Source organism: Carassius carassius, chromosome 14 (genome assembly GCF_963082965.1).
Source record: "Carassius carassius chromosome 14, fCarCar2.1, whole genome shotgun sequence".
Lineage (NCBI taxonomy): Eukaryota > Metazoa > Chordata > Actinopteri > Cypriniformes > Cyprinidae > Carassius > Carassius carassius.
In genome coordinates, this window is record NC_081768.1 from 499,035 (window position 1) to 525,007 (window position 25,973).

The window sequence follows — 25,973 nt, forward strand, 5'->3', positions numbered from 1 at the left end:
AAAATGAACATGAAAGCAGAAAATATAGAAATAAAAACTAAATCAAAATACTACAACAGTATCTTAATGAGAACACTACACTATTTATATTACATTATATTATGTATTATAATTTAAATCTATTTCAAGAACATAAATCTGATGGCTAGATTAAGTCAGGTTCACAATTCTTAGATTTTTTTTCATATTAAAGTATTTTTTTTCCCTTCTTTTTATCACTCCATAAATCATCAAATGCTATCAATGGACAGAAAACAAATACATTTTCACCATGCATAAATTAGTGTAAAAAACAAAAACAAAAAAATGAATATGAACAAACCTTCAGATTAAAGAAAGGAATAAAACTGTAAAGCTTGCTGAATGTAAAGAGAAATAAACTCTTTAAATATCGAAATCTACAGACAAAAACTGACTAAATGTTTGACTAAAGTTAGACAGTGCTTTACATTCCTGAAGCAGAGTCTGTGGGCTATTTACTCTGGCTTTAATACACTTAACAAGAGACCAGACAGAAACAGAAGTGTGTGATGACTAACGTTTAGTCATTCGTTTGCTGGAACAGCGTCTGTTTTCTTGTATTCCCAGAACGCATTAAAGCCAGACAAACCCGTTCCTCTGAGAGCTCTGATTCAAATATTATCGAGATATAAACGTCATGCATCTGTGATATTAAACACACAACCGCCTCTTCTGTCTCTAAACACATTATCCACATTTGTCCTAACGAGGAATATAAGGCCACTATAATGTATGAACATTTTATAAACATTAACAACATGATTTTTTTTTGTGAAGCTGCTTTGAAATGATTGTGAATAATAAATACAGTACATTACTAATTTTAGTCTCCTGTTGACTATATCTATCTGCATGTATTTTTGAGACGACTGACAGCGGTTTGGTGCAGGAAGTCATTAGTGTCTCTTCCTGTCTGAGGTCCATCTTGTGCCACGCAGCACTCAGCTAATGATACACACCGAGCCACAGACGAGACTTCATTCGGACTACACCAGTCAAAAGTGTGGGAATGCTGTGAGTTTCTAAAACAGATCAAAAACACAGTAAAAATAGTGAAATGTTTTTGCCATTTAAAAGAACTGTTTTCTATGTGCATATCCCCCATATCTCTGGGACTGAACGATGTAGGGCCTTGAAAATAAAGACTCCTAAAGAAAAGTTTATTAAGAACTAGAATCTACAATCATGCTGGGATATGTGTAATACTTCTTGAGTTACAGGGTTAGGGTTAGTTCAAAGCAGTTGTTCTGACAGAAGGAAACACGATACATTTCTAGTTTCAACATTATTTGTTCTTCAGACATTGCTCTTTAAAAGTGACCCACATTTGTTTTTTGACCACTGTGTGCAATTTAATGATTTACTCCTGGAGCCATACTGAAACTCCTATATCTCTAGAACTGAACAACACAGATCTCAAATCATCAGATATCTCCACTCATCCGCTCTGAGCAGTTCAAAACTCACTCGGCTCGCTCTGAATACAGGACTTATTTGTTCGGAGATGCTGCCATGGTTTGCCATTAATTATGCAAAACGAGATTATGTAATTTTCATAAGCTTTTCCTTATTAATCACAATCAAGGGCATGAACGGCTGGCGGGAACAAACAGAGCTGTGCTGAGCATGATGGGTAATGTGCTGAGAGATCATGTGAGGCCTTCTACATGCAGAAATACAGAGCAGGACGTCTGTAGACACACAGTCACTGAGAAACCACAGGACACACACATCTACAGCTCTTCACACCACACACACGGATTCAAAGCAGCTTCACAGTCATACACTGGAACATAACTGGGCTAATATTCTACAGTTTGATTATTATATCATCATTTGAATTATGCAACCAATTCAATTCCAGGTGAAAAGCAGCGCTACAGAATTACTCAGATCAATTCAGTTCAGACTAGTTTTAATTCAGTTTAGTAACAGTGCCAATGTTGCCAAGTTAAACAATGAGAGAAAAAAATATATTTTTTGCTTGAAATAAAATATCTAAATATCAAACAAAAAATTAAAAAAGGCAACATTTCGCCATTTTTGTTTAGTTTAAGCTGAAGTACTAAACAAAAAACATGACCGCAAACAATATAGAATTGAATAGAATAGAAAATAAATAATGTCAAATGATTATGAATGGTCACTGTCATTAACTAAAACCATAAACAATTATTACTTGAAATAAAATAACATTTAAATTAAATAAAAACATATATTTTAAAAGTATAAACTTATTACATTTTAGCAAATTGCCATGCCAACATTTTTCATTTTCATGTAGTTGAAGTACTAAAATAACTAAACATTCAGCTTAATACAATTATGTGTGATTTTGATTAAAAATCCCCAAACAATTCTAAAATATAGAATAGAATAGAATTTTTGCCAAAAGATCAGGCTTATTATCATTAACTAAACATTTTCATTAAAAAATAATTAACTGGAAAAAAAATACAATTTAAAAAAGCATACAAATATTTTAAGTTTTGTTGCAAATGCAACCTTCTTTTATTTTCTTTTAGTTGAAATGAATTTTGCTTCAGTTCAGTTTAATAAGCATGTCAATGTTGTAAAGTCCGTGTCATAATTCAGATCAATTCACTTCATGTCTTGTTCTCACCTGACAGTATTAGAGCAGGTAAACTGATCGTACTGAATATTAAGCATCCTTTAAACCCCAGCGGAGCAAGTTAAAGGCTTGCAATGATGCAAAGCAAAGTGTTGGTGCACTGGCGATAGTTCAAGATCTCCAGATTCACTGCCAAGATCCAGCTTCTCCTGGACTCAGGATCTCAGGCCATGATTCACACGTCTGCACACACACCGCTAGAAACATAAACATCTGAAGCACATGATGCGAAATCTCTTACCAAACACATTATTACATTTCAACTTGAGACCTCGTAGGTCTGTTTTTATTCCCCTTATAGCATTTGTACAGAAAATGTCTTTGGTTTGGCCCACAGCAGGACTTATGACAGAAAAATAAAACGAATGTGCATGAAGAAGTGAAGAACAGCACAACATGTTCCTCCGAGTCAGATGATATAATGTCTGTCCCTAGAGCTTCAGGAATCTGATGATAATCAATACTTCTGTCTGAGGAGAGCAGCCCTCGTCTGTCTGAAACCAACACTTTCTCCACAGACGGACGCGACGCTCAAGGGCAATTACACATTAGAATAGAAATACTGCCAAATGACAAGGGTTACTGTCATTAGAATAGAACAGAAATATTGCCAGCTCACCAGTTTTTGTCATTATAAAATAGAATAGAATATTGCCAATTGATCAGGGTTACTGTCATAAGAATAAAACTGAACATAAATATTGCCAGTTAACAAAAGTTTTTTGCCATTACAGAATATAATAGAATATTGCCAACTGACCAGGGTTATTTTGATTAGAATACATTTATCATTTAGCAGACACTTTTATACTTGAGGAGAAATGAGGAGAAAATAGAAGTAATCAGACCAACAAGAGAGCAACAGTATGATGATGCGACAAGTCACAGTTAGTCTAGAATAGAAAAGAATAGAGTAGAACAGAAATATTTCAAATTGACCAGGGTTACTGTCATTAGAATAGAATAGAATAAAACAGAAATATAGCCAGAAATATTGACAAATTAAATATTTGTCGTTATAGAAAATAATTTTGTCAATTGACCAGGGTTATTGACATTATAGTATAGAATTCTTGGCAATTAACTAGGGTTATTATCATTAACTTAAAATAAAATGATTAAAAACAGCTTTAACTTATTTTATTTCAGCTAGTTGCTATGGCGACATTTTTATTTTTATTTAATTTCACTTGAGTTACTAAAGTAACTAAATATCAAACTTAATACAAATGGGTACAACTGATTTTTATATATATAAAAAAATCTAAAACAGTAGAATAAAATAGAAATATTGTAAAATGACCAGGGTAGTTAAATTGACCTAAAACTAAAACTGCAAAGAAACCCTTTTTAATTACTTAAAAAGTAAATTAAATTAAATATAAAAAGCATAACCTTATTTCAACTAATTGCCAATTGCCAACTAATTTATCATTTTTTAGTTTAATTTTGAATATAAAAATTACTAAAACTAAATAAACTTGTAAAATGTAAAAGTTATTTTTAAAAAAATGTAAAAATTATTTTAAAAAGACATATCAAAATGAAAACTAACAAAAATGACAAACGTCAGCTTAAACTTACTGTAGAATAAAAACAGAATTAAACTGATCACAAGTGCATACACATCTTCTGCATTACAGATGAGAATGTGGCTCATCCAATCAGATTACAGAACTCTGTGTAAGGATCCACGTTAATGTGCTTTAATTCACTTATCAAGCTGTGCTCTTGCAGTTTTACCTCCAGTAATTACCCAGCATGCATGTCTTTCTCTCCCAGACAGTGAGAGCTACACAGCAGAGGAGGAATCACAAGCCACGAGCCCTTAAGCTGCTGTTTCATCTTCTTTAAGGATTACAGAAGAACACACACTATTGATCTTCAAAGCTCATGCATGACCACGTGTGTCTCTGAAAACACATCTGCTATATTACTGTCAGAGATGAGAGGCGTCTCCATTAAGAGCAGCTTCACTCCTGAAACAAGCACATTCAGACTACATGACATCTGCAGTGTTCAGTGCTTGGCAGCGATCACACCGAACTCTTTATCCACACGCAACGCCAAATACTACAGCAACTACACACACTAGAGATCTACAGCGTGACCACAAACTCAACAGATGTCACAGCTACAGTGAATGTGCTGATGCAGTGTTAGCCAGATATTTGCTATTGAAACATACAAAAAATGAAAAATAAACCAAATATCAAATCTTTTATTTTAAAATGTAAAACTTTACTTTCAAAGCTCAATGTTTAGCATCATTATTCCAATCACACGATCCTTCAGTAACATATTAATATTCTGATTTACTGCTCAAAAAACATTTATTATTATTATTATTATTCAGGATTCTGTGATGAATGGAGAGTTCAGAAGAACAGCATTCATCTGAAATAGAAAAATTTCTATTTCCCCCTCAAATAAAAAAAAAACTCAAAGATTTTGAATGGAATAGCGTATAATGTTACAAAAACGTTTTATTTCAGATAAATGCTGATCTTTCGATCTTTTTATTCATCAAAGAATCCTGACAAAAAAAATTACTCAAAAGTTTAAATATTGATGATAATAGTAGTAGTAGTAGTATTAAATGTTTCTTGAGCAGTAAATCATCATATTATTCTGATTTCTGAAGATCATGTGACACTGAAGACTGGAGGAATGATGACTGGAGTAAAAATACAGATTTTAAAATATATTCAAATAGAAAGTATTTCACAATTTTACTGTTTTTGCTGTATTTTGGATCAAATAAATGCAGGCTTGGTGAGCAGAAGAGACTTCTTTAAAAACATTATAAATCTTACTGTTCAGAAGCCTTTGACTGGTAGTGTAGATGAGTTTGTTTCTTCATCAGATTTAGAGAAATGTATCACTCCATCACTGTCTCAGAAATGGATGCTCTTGTCACCATCTCTTGCTGTAGTACCCACGAGCTCCACTAGAGGGAACCTCAACCTGCACCCTTTACCATTCACCCCGGACTCCATTTCCCATAATCCTTTGCCTGGACTCATCAGAACTCATATCAGTACACAATGGTTGCTTCTTAGGAGGACTATAAGAATTGCGATTTGTGATTGTTTGCTGCCTGCCCCGACCATTGCCTGTCTTGAGGAATACTCTTTTGTATTGCCTCTTCCATTATTGTTTGCTGGTGTTTTGATCCTGGCTGTTGGACCATGCTCCTAAATAAAAGCCTTGCATTTTTTTATCCTCAACTCTGGCATCGCACCTCCATCATTCCAACTCTGCAGTGAATGGGTGTGAAAACTGTTCTGGTCTGAATCAGGAGAGAAATCTGCACAGACCAAGCAGTGTTTAAACAGCTCTAAACAAATATGTGTCTGGATTTTGATGTGAGAGACAACAGCAGATGCACTTTTTCACTGGAGGAAATATTATTATGGACTCGTATTAAAATGTGTTAATGCTGGATTTCATCTTTTGTCTTCTCCAGATGTTCACTGATGGACTGGAGTGCTGTGGATTATTGTGATGTTTTTATCAGCTCTCATTCTGACGGCACCCATTCACTGCAGAGCATCCATTGATGAGACACTGATGCAATGCTACATTTCTCCAAACCTGATGAAGAAACAAACTCATCCTGATTTCAGATGAACTGAGGATGAGCCCCTTTTTAGCATATTTACATACAAACAGAACAATGACTAAGTCAATACGTTCATATTTCCATTGTTGGCATCTCTGAATTTTCCCAGATATAAATCTATAAGTCTGAGTCTTTGTTTACTCTGATTACTATCATTAATAGCCTAGCTCTCATTGTTATCTGCTCATGCTCTGAAGGACTAATACAGTTAAATGGGTGCTTTCAAAACACTCACTGCTGAATATGCATGAGAACTCATGAGTCCACTGCAAACGTGGCTTTTTTCTCTTTGCATTTATAAAGATGTGCTAAGAATTAAAATGTCACCAAGAACACAGGGAGCGCTGGATTTGTGTGCCATTAAATAAAACATTCAGTCTAAGTTTAACGTTAACCGCTCATTTAACACTTCTGGGCCCGTGTCGAGTCTCTTCACAGAGCTTTCATTGTCTTGGCTTTGATTATCTGATCATTCACGCTCCAAGGCGAAGTGTCAAACAGGAATCTCTCTTAGCATGCTGTCAAAAAGAACACTGCATCAGTGACTTGCACTGTATTATGACACATGTAGGACAGCGACCATGCATTCACAGGACTCCAGCTTTCTCTTGTCTGTAGTCTGATTGCATTAGAATAGAGCTTGGTTGTAAATATCAGGGTTCGGATCGATAAAGGGCAGCAGATGGCCTCGTTACAGCCGCAGAGTCACGAGTTCGTCCGGACCATTGATTTTCCTGCCTGTTTATTTTAGCTTCCATGTCGTTATTGTGCAGTGTTATTCTCTCCGAGACTTGACAGTAACCAGACTCTTAAATTAACAATTATGAGCGGCAATACAAAAAAAACACTGCACTGCTGTACTACGGGTGACTAAATAACCAACCTGAACTGCAACTTAATATTACATAACATATTGCAAGAATGATAATCAGGGTTATTAGCGTCAACTAAAACTAAATCATAAATTACACATTTTGTTTCTATAAAGAACATTTCATTACTTAAAATAAAATGTTAAAAAAAAAAATTATAATAATTTTACTAAAATGTGCAAATGAACAAAATGCTTATTGACACTGTATAAATGCAAGAAAAACACCTGCTAAATAACTTAGTGGCAAAAATATTTTGATAATGATAACTTAATTTGTTCTTAACGTTAATTAGGTAACACTTTAAGCCTTCATGTACAATGCATTATAAAGGTATTAATGATAATTCATAATAAATTACATTGTAACACATCTAAAAATGGTTGTTTGTCGTGTTTTAAAGCACTGCATTTATGAATAAATAAGTATTATAATGCTTTATAACTGTAATAACAATTATTAATGAGATCATAAAATGCATTATAAGGTGCATTACAATGCAAAATTAAGGCATTAAAAATACTTTAATAATGGCTTATATTGTTACGGTGAGATAAACACATGATGAAGATGAATGCAAATAGTCTTTAATAATCCCAACAGGACAAACACAGGACAGACAGACTGGGACTTCAGTACATTCGTAAACGAGGATTATAGACAGCTTCAGTTTCAGTTTTAGTTAACTATAATAACCCTGACACAAAATATAACAACTTTCCAAAAATATTCACATTTTTGTACTTTCTGAAAACTGAGGAGCAGGAGCTCAAGAAGAAACACAAACAAGTTGACCAAACGATTGAACTTCAGCTTTAGTGATAATACAGCAATTTTTAAAAGGCTGGACATTTCTGATCAAGAAAACCAAATAAGGTAAACGATTTCAGCAGCACAAAAATGCCTAATCAACCTGACATTGACACTCATCTGCATAAATCAATTACAAGCATCTGAAAACAAGAAAGCAGAAAAGCAGCATGACGCTGAGAGTCTCACAGCCGCTGTGAATGATGACGCTCTCCAATCAGCCTTTCTGAAGAACACATCATTAAAATGCAGTAATTACACGTATTCAGTGATCGCTCAATCAGCCAGAGACGCCTAATGAGAGCAGAGCGATACAACAATTAATGAGCAAACGCTAAACCAGATGCATCCCGGCCCGCTCTCCTGCTGATCCACTGAAGGTGACACGGACATGTGGAGAAACGGCCCATAAACCACCCGCAGAGCAGAAAACACACACACACACACAGAGACACACTCACACACACACACACACACACACACACACACACACACACAGAGAGACACACACACCACACACACAGAGACACACACACGGAGACACACACACACACACACACACAGAGACACACACACACACACACACACACACACACACACAGAGAGACACACACACCACACACACACACACACACACACAGAGACACACACACGGAGACACACACAGAGACACACACACACACACACACACACACACACACACAGACACACACACACACACACAGACACACACACACACAGACACACACACACACACAGACAAACACACACACACTCACATATTAATACTGTGTTTATGTGAGCAAAAATAATAAACCAGGATAAGCTAATTGAGTTTACACAAACTATAATGACATGATTTACATGCTCACGGAGTGCTGATTATTAAACTGCTGATCTAAAGCATCAGTGCATTCAGTAAACTCACATGCAGCCAATCACACGCCAGCTCTGGTCCTCATTTGCATATAGGCCAAAGGGAGCCAATGGTGCTCAAGGTGGGCGGAGTTTTAAAAGTGTCAGCTGGAGTGAAATTGTGTGTAATTTAATGAATGACTGCCCAGCCAACAGAGTCGGTCAGTCCTCTGCCATTATTACACTCGATACAATACAAGCCAATGGAGAAACAGCCTACTAATGCCAATCACACCCTAGTGATTGTTTCCACATGAACACACTCCATCATACTGATTGACCTCATGACAACAGCACAGTGTTCATTCAAATTAATATACGAAATCACACATCTGCTGGAGAGCTGAAGGAATGAACAGAAGAGAGAGTTTTCCGTGCTCATTTTTGTGAAGTTACCCATAAATACACTATACAAGATTCATCAACAGTAGTCCACATTTTCATCTGAAGTCATGTGATAGATTTATGTGTAAAACAGATTGAATTTAGCCTCTCAAATCTCATTCAGGTTTGTGCTGAAACATGACTCTTCAGATGCGTAGATCGTTGGCTCTTGTGTTTGTCAGAAGCAGTGTGAGTGTGTGTGTGTGTGAGAGAGAGAGAGAGAGAGAGAGAGAGAGAGAGTATTTGTAAAATGCATGTAAATGTTTTGTATTTACTTTATTTACATACTATAATATTAACATGTATTGACAGGTTTTATGATATACATGTATGCATGTATGTATGAAATGCATAAATTGTAATTTGAATAATTTACATCATTTAAAAAAAAAGATCAGCGTCAACATGAGCATCACGCTCGCCTCAAAACATCATGAACTCATCAAACTAAAGTCAACATGAAATCAGACTGATGTAATGTGTTGGTCATCTGGTGCTCTAGTCTTTTCTCTCGTGACTGCATCTTCAGTGAGGAACACATTCTGAATCACACTGAATTATTGATGCCAGCCAAGAGAGCAACTCAGAATTAGTGTTAAAGCAGTCAGACTGAAGCAGCTGAAAGAACAGCCGAAGATGACAGAGAAGATCTGGGACTCTGTGTGCTTGATAAGAGTTTCTCACAGCTCAGTCTGTACCCACTTCATTAAAGGGTCGCATATGCAGATATATGCACACATGCACAAAAACACATTGTTATCAACTACAAATGAAGGTCTCAGGAAGCACAAGTGAAATGTTTATTCTAAGCTCATGCATATTTGATTTCAATAACGTATGCTGCGTTTCACCCTGCGGCGCATCGGTCTTTATCTCCTCATCGAGGTCAGCGTCAGGCTGTGAGGCGTCATCCATTATGGTTTTACATGCATGCATAAATACCAGACCTGTCAATATCGCATGCCTCCATGTGCAAAAAATGAAAAATAACTTTGCTTTTTGCGAGTGAGCAAAAAATTAAGTTGCGTGTTGCAGTTCACTTAATGACCACTGGTGTCGCTAATGAGAGTATCTCAATTCTACATCTAGAGCCTTTAAAGCAGCAGAGGACAAAACTGCAGCACTTTCTCAAACTATTTTATGTAGTGTTTTTGGACATTAAGTATAAAACGAGGTCTGCGTCTACAGCTCAGTGTTGGTCACATATTTCCTCTAGAGGCTCATGAGAAACTGACAAAACACAGATCTCCAGCTGAAGCAAACCTCATGAGCTTCTCTCTCTCCCCGGTGTCCTCTTCCATGGAAGGAATAATTCTCATTTTTTCTCGTCTAGCAGCATCAAAGCGGCCGCATGCGTGATGTAACACAAAGCGTTCTCCAGCATTACTCGTGGAAGGGTGAAAGAATCAAACCAGCAGACAAACCAGATCTCACATCTATCACAGGCAACCGCTGCGGATTCTGATGATGATGATGTGGATATTATTATCCCTGTGATTAAACTGGCTTTATTTCAGTTAAATGACAAATCCAGCATACTGTCAAAATCTCCGGGAACTCGTCCTACATCCACCAAACATTCAGTCTGTTCAGAATCAGACTTTCTGTAATGGATGAAGAAATAAAATCATCCTAATCTCGGATGGCCTCGGGATGAGCACATTTTCATTGCGTGAGCTATTCCTTTAACAGAATGTTCTTCCGTCAGCTCTTTCTTTCTTGTCTTGTACAGCCAACAATACCTTCAAATGTCAAGGGTGTCAAGGAACAGGATTTGTGAATTCAACATCTTTAACATGTATTCTAGCTAGACTTCTGTCCTTTGTACTTGCAACTGAAGTAAAGTTCATCAATAAAACCCATGAAAGCAAATACAGAACCCATGCAGCGCTCGGCCGTGTCCTGAACTCAACTCATTATCCCACGCATTACTCTAATAACTTTCACATTCATTAGTGCAGTGATTGTCATGTAACAGAAGTAAGCAGCATCGAGTCCATACTGCATCTAAATGGGTCATCATCAGTCACATCATATGATTACAGATCCAGTGACCTGACCTCATTTCTGCCTTTTCTGACACCTTCTGACCTACAGTCTACAGGGTTTGTCCTCAAATGTGACATAACTCACTCAACAAACGCACGTTCAGTCACCATTCAACCGCCTGTTCTGATAAAGCAGTATAATTTCCCTGGATTTCTGTAATCCTCACTAATTAACCAATTAAAAAGCAATGAAATTGGCATGTTTTGTTCCTCTTAGTCTCTACAGTCACGTTGTCTCAGGAATTGGATTTGAAATGTGATACGGCTTAAAGAGGCAGAAAACAAAAAGTGGGACATTATCACTGTGAACCAATTTGACTTTTTTTTCTTGCCAAAATATTGAAAATATATTGAAATATATTGAAAAATATTTCGCTTCAACCCCAACACACCAATAAAAACGTAGTTCTAAAATAAGAAATATATTTATATATTTTTTAAATATATTTTCAAAAATATGCAAAAAAAACATTTTGGTAGGAAATATATTTACATAAACATATAAGCCATTTTTGGCCATTATTTTTCAAAAATATATTTGAAAATATATGGGGTTTTTTTGCTGTATGGGGGAAAACTGTTTGTTAATAACTGAGACATCTGCTATATTCAGAATCATGATCTGCATTTATAGCATAAGTTACATCATACTTCCTTTTGAAACATTCTCTGATGTTACGAGTAAAGGTGAGCTAAAATGAAGAATAATGCATGTTTTACTGTCCAAGACCACGACCTAGAAACCAGTGTTGGGGGGTTACACATTACAAGTAACGCGAGTTACATCATCAGATTACTTTTTTCACGTAACTAGTAAAGTAGTGCATTACTTTTTCATTGATAAGAAAATATCTGAGTTACTTTTTAAAAATAGAAATTTAATAATAAATGCAAACAAGCAAGCCCAGCCCAGATTAAAAAAGGTAACGCAAGATATAAGTAAAGAAGTAGCCTATGTACTTTCAATAAGAAGTAACTAAGTAACGTAATTAGTTACTTTTTAGGAAGTAACGCAAGATTGTAATGCATTACTTTTAAAAGTAACTTTCGCCAACACTGCTAGAAACATAATTTGATTTTTAAATGAGGATGAAATCAGAAAGGAAATAAATACACTTGCTCTTGAACTCGTATAAAGAGCCGAGTTTAGTATAAACCCGAGCATGCAGCAGTTGATCTAGCAGAAGCTCAGCGCACTGTTAGAAGTCAGATGCGCTGCACGTGCTGTGTGTGTGTGTGTGTGTGTGTGTGTGTGTGTGATGTTGTGTTGCAGTGTGGTCCTCACCATCCTCTTTGTCGTCGAACACTGGTCTCTTGGATGAACTGTTCGCTCCCATCCTCTTCTTCCACTTGCCCCAGTGAAACATTGATGCTCTGCTCTCATTCCTTTCAGCGCGACGGAAACTGATGCTGGATGCGTCTAAAACACGAGCATCTCTGACAAACGCCTGCCGCGACGCGACGCGATCTGCGCTCCGCGCTCCGGGAACAACAGATCTAGAGACTCACACGAGCTCGAGACGCTCAGACAGACTGTGAGTGAGCTCCAGCTCCAGCAGCAGCAGAGAATACATCAGCTCCCTCCCTCACGCGCACGCGCACGCGCGCCCGACGCCTGGCTTAATATTTCTCAGCAGTCTCCCTGCGTGTCTTATGCGAGTCACTAAAAGAAAGAAAACAGATAGGATATGTGACCCTGGAGCACAAAAGCAGTCATAAGTTTCAAAATACATCATCTGAAAGCTGAATAAATCATCTCTCCATTGATGTCTGGTTTGTTAGGAGGACAATATTTGTCTGAGATACAACTATTTAAAAATCTGGAACCTTTTGCATATCAAACGTTTGCGAAAATTGCATTTCTTAGCAATACATATTACTAATCAAAAGTTAAGTTTTGATATTTTTACGGTAGGAAATTTACAATATGTCGTCATGAAACAATAATGTTTTGGCTTAAATGGAAAATCTATAATTTTGACACAATGTATTGTTGTCTTGAGCTACAAATACACCTGTGCTACTGATGACTGCTTCTGTGCTGCAGGCAGGGACACATTTTGTAGCGCAAATAGTTTTAACGTTTACTTTTATTTTGTACCATGTGTGTTTATAATTAGCAAATAATTAAAAATATATTAAACAAAATGATAACAAGTACCAGTTTGCAATATCAAGCAGTGTATAACGGCTAAAATAACTGGGGGCTAATAAAACCGGAAGTCTCGCACATTCAAATCTTCATTGAAGATCACATACATATCTACTGTTTTAATATAGTATGGAGCCTAGTCTATTATATAAGCGATATTAGCATCAAATTGTCGGTTGAGGTGTTCTTTTTCTTTTTTTGTTTTGTTTTTTGGCATACATAACATTAGACTGAAAGTGTATTAAAAGTCCTGATCAGGTAGAAATAAAGTTGCTTTGTAACGATTTGTATTGTAAAAAGCGCTATACAAATAAACTTGAATTGAATTGAAAAAAAAAAAACATTTCAGTCAGAGTAAGTTTTGATAACGCTTTCGGATGTTTGGCCCCCGCAGCTCGCTGTAGTTTTGGTTTCGATTTCACGCGTCGTCACCATAGCAACGACTGACAACATCCCAATCTGGTCATAATAACCTCCTCCCGCTGATGTGATCGATCACATGTGATTATTACAGTGTTACAGTATCACTGCTGTTATAATCAAACATGAGTGAGCTCCACTGTGAAGAAGAAGAAGAAGAAGAAGAAGAAGAAGACGTGCTGTGTCTGAGCAGAAGAGCCCTGAGGAACATCCCAGCATCTGTGTTACACACCACACATCTGAAGGTACAGTAATAGATTAATGCATGCTTACATTCAGCTCAACACATGTGACTTAGACTCTCGTCCGCTCCTAGAGTTTGTATCTGGAGGGGAATGAGATCAGCAGTCTTCCTGAGCGTTTCTTCAGCAGGTTGTCGTCTCTGGTCTGGTTGGATGTGAGAAACAATCGACTCTCTGGTTTACCAGCCGCCATCGGACAACACCGGTCAGTGAGCAAACCATGCAAGAATGAATGAAAGTGCACTCGTTCTTCATCAGGTTTGTAGAAATGTAGCACTGCATCAGTGTCTCATCAATGGATGCTCTGCAGTGAATGGGTGCCGTCAGAATGAGAGTCTGATAAAAACATCACAATAATCCACAGCACTCCAGTCCATCAGTGAACATCTGGAGAAGACAAAAGATGAAACACATCCAGCATTAAGATGATTTTAACTCAAATACATAGAGTCTATAATCCATAATAACACTTCCTCCAGTGAAAAAGTGTTCTGGTCTGAATCACTGATGATTTGTTTTTCTTGTTTTAAACATAATCTCACTTCATACTGATCTGTTTTTCAGAAAATTATTTATATCATTGTTTTTGTTTGTTTCAAGTAAATGCATCTTGTTTTAAGGATGTTTAGATGTTTGTACTAGAAAACAACATGAAAGTACTGAAGCAGAACATCATTTTTTACAGTGCGGTGATCCATATATAATAATATTCACTGGCTCTATCACATGAGGAAAAACATGAACTGATCTGAATACCGACTTTAATGTCTTCTGTAGAAACTGAATTTGATTCATAATTGTTGAATTTCACAACATTAACACTGTTCTTTTTCTCTTTATCACTGTGCTTTGAAACAAACAAGATGTTTAGATATCTGTACTGGAAAACAAGACAAAACGACAGAACCAACATCATTTAATTGAAGTTTAATGAGAATTCTTTCAGTTTAGAGCACAGACTGACTGCAGGGATCTTTTGTCTCTCTCTCTCTGTGTTTAAGGTGCTTGAAGACGTTACTGCTGGAGGGGAACCCGATCTCAGCACTTCCTCCAGAGCTGGGTTTGTCTGCACACGTGTGTTTGAACACGTGATGAACACGTGACGCTGAGCTTGCACCTCTGTCTCTCCTCAGGTCACGTGATCACGCTGAAGGCCTTGAGTCTGAGGAAGTGTCCGCTCATGTTTCCTCCTCAAGACGTCTTGAACCGCGGCCTGCCATCCATTCTCCATTACCTGCGCTCCTCAGCACTGACTGACAGTGAGAGAAACCTGAGAGTGTGTGTGTGTGTGTGTGAGTGTGTGTGTGTGCGTGTGTGTGTGAGAGAGAGTGCGTGCGTGTGAGTGTGTGTGTGTGTGTGTGTGTGTGTGTGTGTGTGTGTGTGTGTGTGTGTGAGAGAGAGTGCGTGCGTGCGTGTGAGTGTGTGTGTGTGTGTGTGTGTGTGAGTGAGTGTGTGTGTGTGTGAGTGTGTGTGTGTGTGTGTGTGTGTGTGTGTGTGAGTGTGTGTGTGTGTGTGTGAGTGTGTGTGTGTGTGTGTGTGTGTGTGAGTGTGTGTGTGTGTGTGTGAGTGTGTGTGTGTGTGTGTGAGTGTGTGTGTGTGTGTGTGTGTGTGTGAGTGTGTGTGTGTGTGTGTGAGTGTGTGTGTGTGTGTGTGTGTGTGTGTGTGTGTGTGTGAGTGTGTGTGTGTGTGTGTGTGTTTGTGTGTATCATCTGTGTGTTTGCATTAAGAGCATGGCCTGTCTCAGAAATAGCTCCTTGCCCTGGTTCTGCTCGACTGGTGTGAGATGTGTTCTCTTGGAGACGCTCGTGAATCTCAGCTGGATTCTGAAAACGATCAATAACTCCAGACGCATAATCTCACACTCATTAGCCTGACGAGTGATAAAGACGGCTCTCGTCTGATTGCACAATGCATTATGGGGCATGATGCTGAGATCTTAATGAGGTTTAAAATGAAAATCAAATGATCAGCGGGAGTCTGGTTTGACTGGAGCACGCCACTCTATCCTCATTAAACCCTAAATCAGGGTGCTATTTTAATATTATTTGTTTTTATATTATTTATTAATAATTTGAATTGGCTTTTATTTTTAGATTTCTAAAATTGATTATAATATTTTTATTTAGCTTTAAACTAGATTTATAAACTTAGATTAAAGATTGAACCACTGTAGTATTATTTTAATATTATTAATAATTTGAACTTTTTAGCTTTAAGTTTATATTTTAATATTTTAATCTGTTAACATTTTAGTAAACTAGTTCTGTACTTTTGTCAATTTTATTAGTTCTTTCTTTAAACATTCAGTTTTTCTAATCCTAATACTTCAATTTAAACATTTTTTTCTCATTTGCTAACTTAAACTGAAATAAAATATTAAAAAACTAAAAATGTATTTTACGTTTGTGTGTCCTCCAGAGTCTGCTGCTGTGGAGAAGCTGTGTGTGTCTGAACTGGATCAGTGTGAGGAGGACGAGCTGGAGATATCACGCTTTGAGGAGCTCCAGCGCAGGATGATCCAGATGGAGCGGGCTGAATCAGGGTCGGCCGGCGACGGAGGGACCAGGACACCCAGAGCTGATCTCATCAGCAGCTGCTTTATCAGATTAAACATCACACAGGTCTCTGTGTCTGCACTCGATGATGTTCAGAGGAGCCCAGCAGTCTAGTGAGAGTTCAGACGCTTACAAATAAAGGTTCCACAAAGTCTGCTGGTTCCATGATGAACTTTTAACATCCATGGAGCCTTTCCAAGACCTTTATAGTGGAGAAAGAGTCCTTTGGAGGTTAAAGATGTGACCCTGGACCACAAAACCAGTGTATGGTTTATTAGGATTGGATAATATTTGTCTGAGATACAACTATTTGAAAATCTTGAACCTGAGGGAGCAAAAAAATCTAAATATTGAAAAAAATCATCTTTAAAGTTCTTCAAATGAAGTTCTTAGCAATGCATATTACTAATAGTGTTCCTGTAGCTCAATTGGTAGAGCATTGCGTTATCAAGCGCAAGGTTGGGGGTTCGATTCCCCGGGAACACATAAGTAAAAATGGATAGCCTGAATGCACTGTAAGTCACTTTGGATAAAAGCATCTGCTAAAAGCATAAATGTAAAATGTAATGTACTAATCAAAAATTACATTTTGATATATTTATAGTGAGAAATTGACAAAATATCTTCATGGAACATGATCTTTACTTAATATCCTAATGATTTTTGGCATAAAAGAAAAATCGATCATTTTAATTATTGAGTGTTGTATATACTGTCCACTGAGAAATGTTCACTCAGAAATGGCTAGTAAATTTAGTGCAGAGTTTATGCATCTCTTAAAAGTCTTAATTCATCCCTTCACAAATTAAACACATCTGAACCGAAAATCTTACATTCGTAAAATCACACAAATATCTTAACATCCGTAAATCAAGATACATTTACTGCCTTAAGTCTTGCTTTCTGATAAACTGATCAAAATGAAGTGATTTTATAATTAAAACGAGAAGCATATCTGGTCAGTGGAGAATGAAAAGTAGTTTTGCTTTGAATTAAGTTGAAATTTCTGAGCCCATTGATAGATATTTGCTTGTTTGAATAATGTACTCTTTTCTCACAAAAAAACAAAAACCAAGAAGTATTTTTTATCATTTTGTGTCTCAAGTAAATGTATCTTGATATAAGCCACTGGAAAACAAGACAAAAACACTGAGCAAGAACAGCACTTTTGTATTTCTATCACTGCATCTCGGTAGAAAAGATCAGTCGAGAAGCATAACGCCAGAAACAGAGAACAGAGGAGATAACCTGAAGCAGAAGCTGTGTGTGCTGGCAGTCTGTCTTCATTCAGTGATGGCTGAGAGTGAAGTGACTGAGAATTGGGGGTTGATTGTGGTTTTGAAGGGGGTTTGAGTCTCTCATATCGCTGACGGAGCTCTTATGAGTGTGATTGTGCTGTGAGACTGGAATATGAGTCTTTCTGCAGCGCTGTGTGTGTTCAGATCGATGAAGAAACGTCTGCAGCAGTGCAGGACCAAATCAGGTTACACTTTTAAACTCTTAAAGGAATAGTTCACCCCAAAATGCTGAAAATCTGCTGTAAATGTGTTCATCTGAGATCAGGATGAGTTTGTTTCTTCATCAGGTTTGTAGAAATGCAGCATTGCATCAGTGTCTCATCAATGGACCCTTATGAAAAAGTAGTATACTTCAAATGTATTTTACTAAGTATACTTAAGTAAAGTTCAAGTATATTTTTAAGTATTATGTATTCATTGGTCGACATTTTATTCCATAACGTGACAGTTTTGATGCTGTTTCATGTCAGATGATCGTGTTAGATTACATGTGTTAGTATCTGCGGTTTCTTTTTTCGTCTTCACTTAGTAATAAGTATATTTATGAGGAGTACATTAAGCCCATTTCTGAGATGTACAATTAGAAGTAGACTAAAAGCATATTTTCCTATTTTAAGTTTAAAAGTATACTAATAACACACTTGAATAAATTTATTTTCCATAAGGGGATGCTCAGCAGTGAATGGGTGCCGTCAGAATGAGAGTCTGATAAAAACATCACAATAATCCACAGCACTCCAGTCCATCAGTGAACATCTGGAGAAGACAAAAGATGAAACACATCCAGCATTAAGGTGATTTTAACTCAAACACATAGAGTCTATAATCCATAATAACACATCCTCCAGTGAAAAAGTGTTCTGGTCTGAATCAGGAGAGAAATCTGCACAGATTACAAGCCAAAACATTTTAACTTTAACACTCGTGTCTTCTCCAGATGTTCACTGATGGACTGGAGTGCTGTGGATTATTGTGATGTTTTTATCAGACTCTCATTCTGACGGCACCCATTCACTGCAGAGCATCCATTGATGAGACACTGATGCAGTGCTACATTTCCCCCAAACCTGATGAAGAAACAAACTCATTCTGATCTTGCATGGTCACATTTTCAGTGTTTCTATGTGAAGTGCTCCTTTAAGCACACGCTGTAGGGATGCTGGCGTGTTTATGTGTATTTTCGAGTCCAGGAGCTGCTTTGGGAGCAGAGAAATCAGGCCAGAGTCATCAGCAGAGGAGAAGACAGACATGTCTGAGAGACGAGGTTCAGATCCAGACACACGGGGCTCCTAAACACAGACAGCAACGATCCCATTTCCCTTCATCTTCTGAGAGAAAAGCGTTTGATGTGCTGAGAAAACATGCTGTCACTTCCAGAACGTCCAAAACCTGTACAACAACGGCAACATTTACAAAAACTATATGGACATATTTCAAAAACTAAAATAAATAAATAAAACACAATTTACTAAAATGTTTCCTTAAATTAACAGGAAAGCAAAAAAATAAATAAATATATATATATATATATATATATAATATATATATATTGAAGAGTGTTGTATAAGTTATATAAATTGATATGGAGACTTTCATCAAGCCAGTCAAACAAAAATAACAACTTTAAAAAAAAACTCCTACTGCTCAGTCATTGGTCAGTCAAACCGATAGTCCCGCCCCTAACTCAATATATTGTCACTCAAACAGATCAACGTCCTGCAAGCGTGTGTTTCTCAAACTGTCAGTGCTGCTCTGAATGTTAAAGACACATAAAGTTTAATATTTCCAGAAGTGTCAGATCTGTAAACCGAGAGGTATGTATGGTCTATTTTGAGGATCTGAAGACTTCCTTTCCTCATCGTCAACACACGATCAGACAGAGACATGGTTCATCTGATCATGAGTGTCTTTATACTGTCATCATGTGGATAGTGGAGTAAACTACAAGCAGTGTGTGTGTGTCTGTGTGTGTGTGTGTGTCTGTGTGTGTGTGTGTCTGTGTGTGTGTCTGTGTGTGTGTGTGTGTGTGTGTGTGTGCGCGTGTCTGTGTGTGTGTCTGTGTGTGTGTGTGCGTGTCTGTGTGTGTGCGTGTCTGTGTGTGTGCGTGTCTGTGTGTGTGTGTGTGTGTGAGAGAGAGAGTGTGTGTGATTGTGTGTGAGTGTGTGTGTGCGTGATTGTGTGTGTGAGTGTGTGTGTGTGTGTGAGAGAGAGAGTGTGTGTGTGTGATTGTGTGTGTGTGAGAGAGTGTGTGTGTGTGTGATTGTGTGTGTGTGTTTGTTTATATATTGTGCACTAGGAAAATTAGCATTTCAAGGGGTTCATCCTAAAGAATACAAATTTAGGATCAATCACACATAAACATGTCCAGGTCACATTTCAAACATGAACAAAAAGTTTTTATTTTTTATTGTATCATTATTTTTTAAAGGCAATAAAGCACATTTCTATGGAAGCCCGTTTCTACTGTTTAAAAGGTCATTGTGACTTTTTATCTCACAATTCAGAGTTTTGTTCTTATAATTGCAAGTTTATACAGTTTTGAGTTTCTATTTTGCAGTTTTGACCATTTTTTCTCAAAATTGTGAGTAGTGAGCCTAAAAATGTCACAATTACATTTTAATTTTATTGTTACAAGGTGAGGATGAAATGGACTTCCATAGAAATGGGCTTAATAAAAATAAAAAATTGTTATTCTCATAACTGTATTACAAAAATACTGAGTAAGAAAGAGCAAAAACATTAAGCAGTGTAAAGAAGATTCTCCATTAAACATATCAGAATCAGAATCAGAATGAGCTTTATTGCCAGGTATGTTTACACATACGAGGAATTTGTTTTCGTGACAGAAGCTCCGCAGTACAACAGAATGACAGCGACAGAACATAAAACACATAATAAAAGAATATAAAAATACAAAAAATACAAATAAGTATACAAGTATATTACAAAAATGCAGTTATGTATATACATGTATATTATGTGCAAAATTTAAGTGTATACTAAGTATGTGTGTTAGATAAATTAAGTGTATGTGTATATAAATATAAAGTGTAGTGTGTTCAGTGTGTTCAGTGTGTATCAGCTGTTCATAAGATGGATTGCCTGAGGGAAGAAACTGTTCCTGTGTCTGGTCGTTCTGGTGCTCAGTGCTCTGTAGCGTCGACCAGATGGCAACAGTTCAAAGAGGGAGTGTGCTGGATGTGAGGGGTCCAGAGTGATTTTAACAGCCCTTTTGCTCACTCTGGATAAGTACAGTTCTTGAATAGATGGGAGAGTTGAACCGATGATTCGCTCAGCAGTCCGGACTACCCTCTGTAGTCTTCTGAGGTCCGATTTAGAAGCTGAGCTGAACCAGACAGTTACTGAAGTGCAGAGGATGGATTCGATGATGGTGGAGTAGAACTGTTTCAGCAGATCCTGTGGCAGGTTAAACTTCCTCAGCTGGCGAAGGAAGTACAACCTCTGCTGGGCCTTTTTCACAATGGAGTCAATGTGAATCTCCCACTTCAGGTCCTGAGAGATAGTGGTGCCCAGGAACCTGAATGACTCCACTGCAGTCACAGTGCTGTTCATGATGGTGAGTGGGGGGAGTGCAGGGGGGTTTCTCCTGAAGTCCACGATCATCTCCACTGTTTTGAGCGTGTTAAGCTCCAGGTTGTTGAGACTGCACCAGACAGCCAGCTCTTTAACCTCCTGTCTGTAAGCAGACTCGTCACCGTCCTGAATGAGGCCGATGAGTGTGGTGTCATCTGCAAACTTCAGGAGCTTGACAGAGGGGTCCTTAGATGTGCAGTCATTAGTGTACAGGGAGAAGAGCAGTGGGGAGAGAACACAGCCCTGGGGAGCTCCGGTGCTGATTGTACGGGTGCTGGATGTGTATTTTCCCAGCCTCACTAGCTGCTGCCTGTCTGTCAGGAAGCTGTTGATCCACTGACAGACGGAAGTGGGCACGGAGAGCTGAGTTAGTTTGGGCAGGAGGACGTTTGGCATGATCGTGTTAAAAGCCGAGCTGAAGTCCACAAACAGGATCCTCACATAGGTCCCCGGTCTGTCTAGGTGTTGCAGAACATAATGCAGTCCAATGTTTACTGCATCGTCCACAGACCTGTTTGCTCTGTAGGCAAACTGAAGAGGATCCAGCAAGGGTCCAGTGATGTCCTTCAGGTGGGCCAGCACCAGTTTTTCAAATGACTTCATGACTACAGACGTTAGAGCCACAGGCCTGTAGTCATTTAGTCCTGTAATTTTGGATTTCTTTGGGATGGGGATGATGGTGGAGCGTTTGAAGCATGAAGGGACTTCGCACAGCTCCAGCGATCTGTTGAAGATCTTTGTGAAGATGGGGGCCAGCTGGTCAGCACAGGATTTCAGACAGGCTGGTGTAACACAATCTGGGCCTGGTGCTTTTTTCCTTTTCTGCTTCCTGAAGACCTGGCGCACCGCATCCTCGCTGATCTGTATTGCAGGTGTGGGGGAGAGGGGGGATGCAGGAGGTGTGAATGGTGAGAGCGCTCGATTGGAGAGGTGTTCAGGATGGGTTGCAGGAGTTGTTATTGGTGTGAACGGTTGTTTGGAGAGGTGTTCAGGGCAGGTGATGGGTGTTCTTTCAAACCTGCAGTAAAACTCGTTCAGATCGTCTGCCAGTCGTTGATTCTCCACAGTGCTGGGGGGTGGTGTCTTGTAATTGGTGATCTTCTTTAGGCTTTTCCACACTGATGCGGAGTCGTTCGAAGTGAACTGAGTCCTTATTTTTTCAGAATAATTCCTCTTTGCCACTCTGATCTCCTTTTCCAGTGTGTATTTAGCCTGTTTATACAAGACATTGTCCCCCTTCCTCTAAGCATCTTCTTTGGCCTGACGGAGCTGTCTGAGTTTTGCAGTGAACCACGGTTTGTCATTGTTGTAATTTAGTTGAGTCTTGGTAGGAATACACATATTCTCACAGAAACTGATATATGATGTTACGGTCTCTGTGAGTTCGTCCAGATCGGTGGCAGCAGCTTCAAAAACACTCCAATCAGTGAGGTCAAAACAAGATTGTAAATCCTGCTCTGCTTCATTAGTCCATCTTTTTACAGTCCTTAATACAGGTTTAGCTGATTTTAGTTTCTGCCTGTAGGTCGGTATAAGATGAACCAGAAGGTGATCAGAACGTCCCAAAGCTGCTCGTGGAACAGAGTGATATGCATCCTTTATTGTTGTGTAACAGTGATCCAGTATATTACTGTCTCTGGTGGGACAGGTAACATGCTGTCTGTATTTTGGCAGTTCACGGGAGAGATTGGCTTTATTAAAGTCCCCAAGAATGATTAAAACAGAGTCCGGGTGTTGTTGTTCTGTCTCTGTGATCTGCTCAGCGAGTTTCTGTAAAGCTGAGCTCACGTGCGCTTGAGGAGGGATGTAAACACTAACCAGAATGAACGAGTGAAACTCCCGCGGCGAATAGAACGGCTTGCAGTTGATAACCTGCGTTTCTAGATCAGGACAGCACATCTTCTTTAACACAGTTACATCTGTACACCACCGTTCATTGATGTAAAAGCATGTCCCGCCGCCGCGCGATTTCCCCGTTGATTCTGCTTCGCGATCCGCTCTAAACAGCTGAAAGTCCGGCAGATGGAGCGCGCTGTCCGGTATGGCGTCATTCAGCCAGGTTTCCGTGAAACACAGAGCAGCAGAGTGAGAGAAATCCTTATTTGTCCGAGAAAGCAGAAGGAGTTCGTCCGTTTTGTTGGGTATAGAGCGTAGATTTGACAGATGGATGCTAGGCAACGGCGTTCGAAATCCGCGCTTCCTGAGTCTGACGAGCGCTCCCGCTCGCTTTCCCCGTCTGCGCGTCCTGAAGCGCTTGATCAGCGCCGCTGCTCCTCCGATAACAATGTTCAGTAAAACGTCTGTATAATAGAAATCCGGAAAAACATCTTGTGGTGCGTTCTGCCGAATGTTCAGCAGTTCATCCCTGGTGAAACTGATTGCAGGAATATAACTAAAGACAGGACAAACTAACAAAAAGACAAAAACATATGCAGAGCACGTCACGGAGGCAGCCATCCTGTACCGGCGCCAAGTCAACCCTAAATGTATTAGAATATGATCAAATATTTTGTTTCTGTTTTGTGCTGGAGTGTGGTTTTGAACTTACATGCACAGGTGGTTTCTCACATTAATCAGTGAGACTGCTCACATTTCTGGTAAATATCATCGGTTACAGTACATTTAGTTTTCAATCTTTCTGTATTTCATTGATATGAGCTTTTGACATTATTATATTTCTGGACTGTTTTCAGCTCTTAATAAAAGTCTAGTACTCTCAAGTTAAGTCATGTTTATTTCTGTAGCACTTTAAACAATACAGCTTCACAGAAATAAACAGGAAAATAGAATTGAACAATTAAGAAACAAACTGGGTTTCAGCTTAGGCAGCTCTATAGATGACAACAGAGTCGTTATTCACATCACTCTTTTTCTCTGTATGTTGAATACAGTTAACATTCTGCAGATTTTTCTGTATATGCATTAGATCTTTACCAGATATATTTTTAATTATTAATATTAATGTTTTGTTAATATTTATTACATTTTATTTTATTTTGTAATATGCCTACATAATTTTTTATTAACCTTTATTTTACTTTTACTTCTATTTTAGTTATTTTTTATATGCATTATGTTAAGTTGAATGAAAATGAAAAATGTTGCCTTGGCAAAGTTTTTTTTTTAAATTCTATTTTATTTCATTGTTTATTTTATTTAATGTAACAAAAATGGTTTAATTTTTTCGTTTTAGTTTTGTTTGAATTTCCCTACTGAAGTCAATAACATCTTCACTGAAATAAACCAGCAGTTACGCTTAAAATGCTGTAAAAATGACGAAGTTAGTCTGTTTCTTCCTTGAGCTGGGATCTTTCAGAAGAAGAAAGACTCAGATGCTTTGATGAAGAACAGCACGTGACTGGGATGCTCTCTGTTCTCAGATCGAGCAGCAGGTGGCGCTGTGACCATCATCCTCTTCATCATCCTCAGTGTGCTTCCACACTAATCAGGGTCTGGCATGGCCCAATGGATCAGGGGTATTATGGGAAAATCACCAAATATTCCCTCAGTTCTGGAGCTCAATGTAGAAACATATGGCGTGCGGTCCGGTCCAAAAATAAGGCTACTGACTTGTCGCGGGAATTCACCGTACAATTGCCAGTAGCCACTGAGTTTACCACTGATAGGCCGGCGGTGCATCAGTATACACAACTGAACTAATCACTTTCCTCACGCAGCGAACGACTCACTTTCCTCAGCGAATGACTCACTTTCCTCAGTGAACGAATCACTTTCCTCACGCAGCAAACGACTCATTTTCCTCAGTGAACGAATCACTTTCCTCACGTAGCAAACGACTCACTTTCCTCAGCGAACGACTCACTTTCCTCAGTGAACGAATCACTTTCCTCACGCAGCGAACGACTTATTTTCCTCAGTGAACGAATCACTTTCCTCACGTAGCAAACGACTCATTTTCCTCAGTGAACGAATCACTTTCCTCACGTAGCAAACGACTCACTTTCCTCAGCGAACGACTCACTTTCCTCAGTGAACGAATCACTTTCCTCACGCAGCGAACGACTTATTTTCCTCAGTGAACGAATCACTTTCCTCACGCAGCGAACGACTCACTTTCCTCAGTGAACGAATCACTTTCCTCACGCAGCAAACGACTCATTTTCCTCAGTGAACGAATCACTTTCCTCACGTAGCAAACGACTCACTTTCCTCAGCGAACGACTCACTTTCCTCAGTGAACGAATCACTTTCCTCACGCAGCGAACGACTTATTTGCTGATCTAAGTACATGTTTTTTCGTTCTTTCGTCTTTCTAACTTTTTTCTAACCTTTAACGAATATCATGGAAGAAGATAAGGCTGTTCGAAGTGCCATGCATTCTTACGCGAGGAAATCTCTGGATGCCGCCTTCAAGGTGAATGACGCTGCGAATGCCTCTGGATCG

At 38.4% G+C, this 25,973-nt stretch overlaps 2 protein-coding genes across 3 annotated transcripts in view; one reads left to right on the forward strand and one right to left on the reverse strand.

The window, feature by feature from the left end:
* The window catches only part of LOC132156676 (serine/threonine-protein kinase 32C-like), a 49,172-nt gene extending 36,275 nt beyond the window's left edge, over positions 1–12,897 (reverse strand). For both annotated transcript variants that reach the window (XM_059565616.1, XM_059565617.1), the window contains exon 1: positions 12,593–12,897. In XM_059565616.1, coding sequence (XP_059421599.1) covers positions 12,593–12,674 — 82 coding nt within the window. In that variant the 5' untranslated portion in view covers positions 12,675–12,897. The remainder of the gene's footprint in view (positions 1–12,592) is intronic.
* Positions 12,898–13,900: 1,003 nt separating this feature from the next.
* On the forward strand, positions 13,901–16,886 carry LOC132156455 (leucine-rich repeat-containing protein 27-like). Its single transcript, XM_059565448.1, has 5 exons — positions 13,901–14,124; positions 14,196–14,326; positions 15,123–15,181; positions 15,255–15,380; positions 16,540–16,886. Exons 1-5 carry the CDS (start codon positions 14,005–14,007, stop codon positions 16,788–16,790), a joined length of 687 nt encoding a protein of 228 aa, XP_059421431.1. The 5' UTR covers positions 13,901–14,004; the 3' UTR covers positions 16,791–16,886.
* Positions 16,887–25,973: the final 9,087 nt, after the last annotated feature.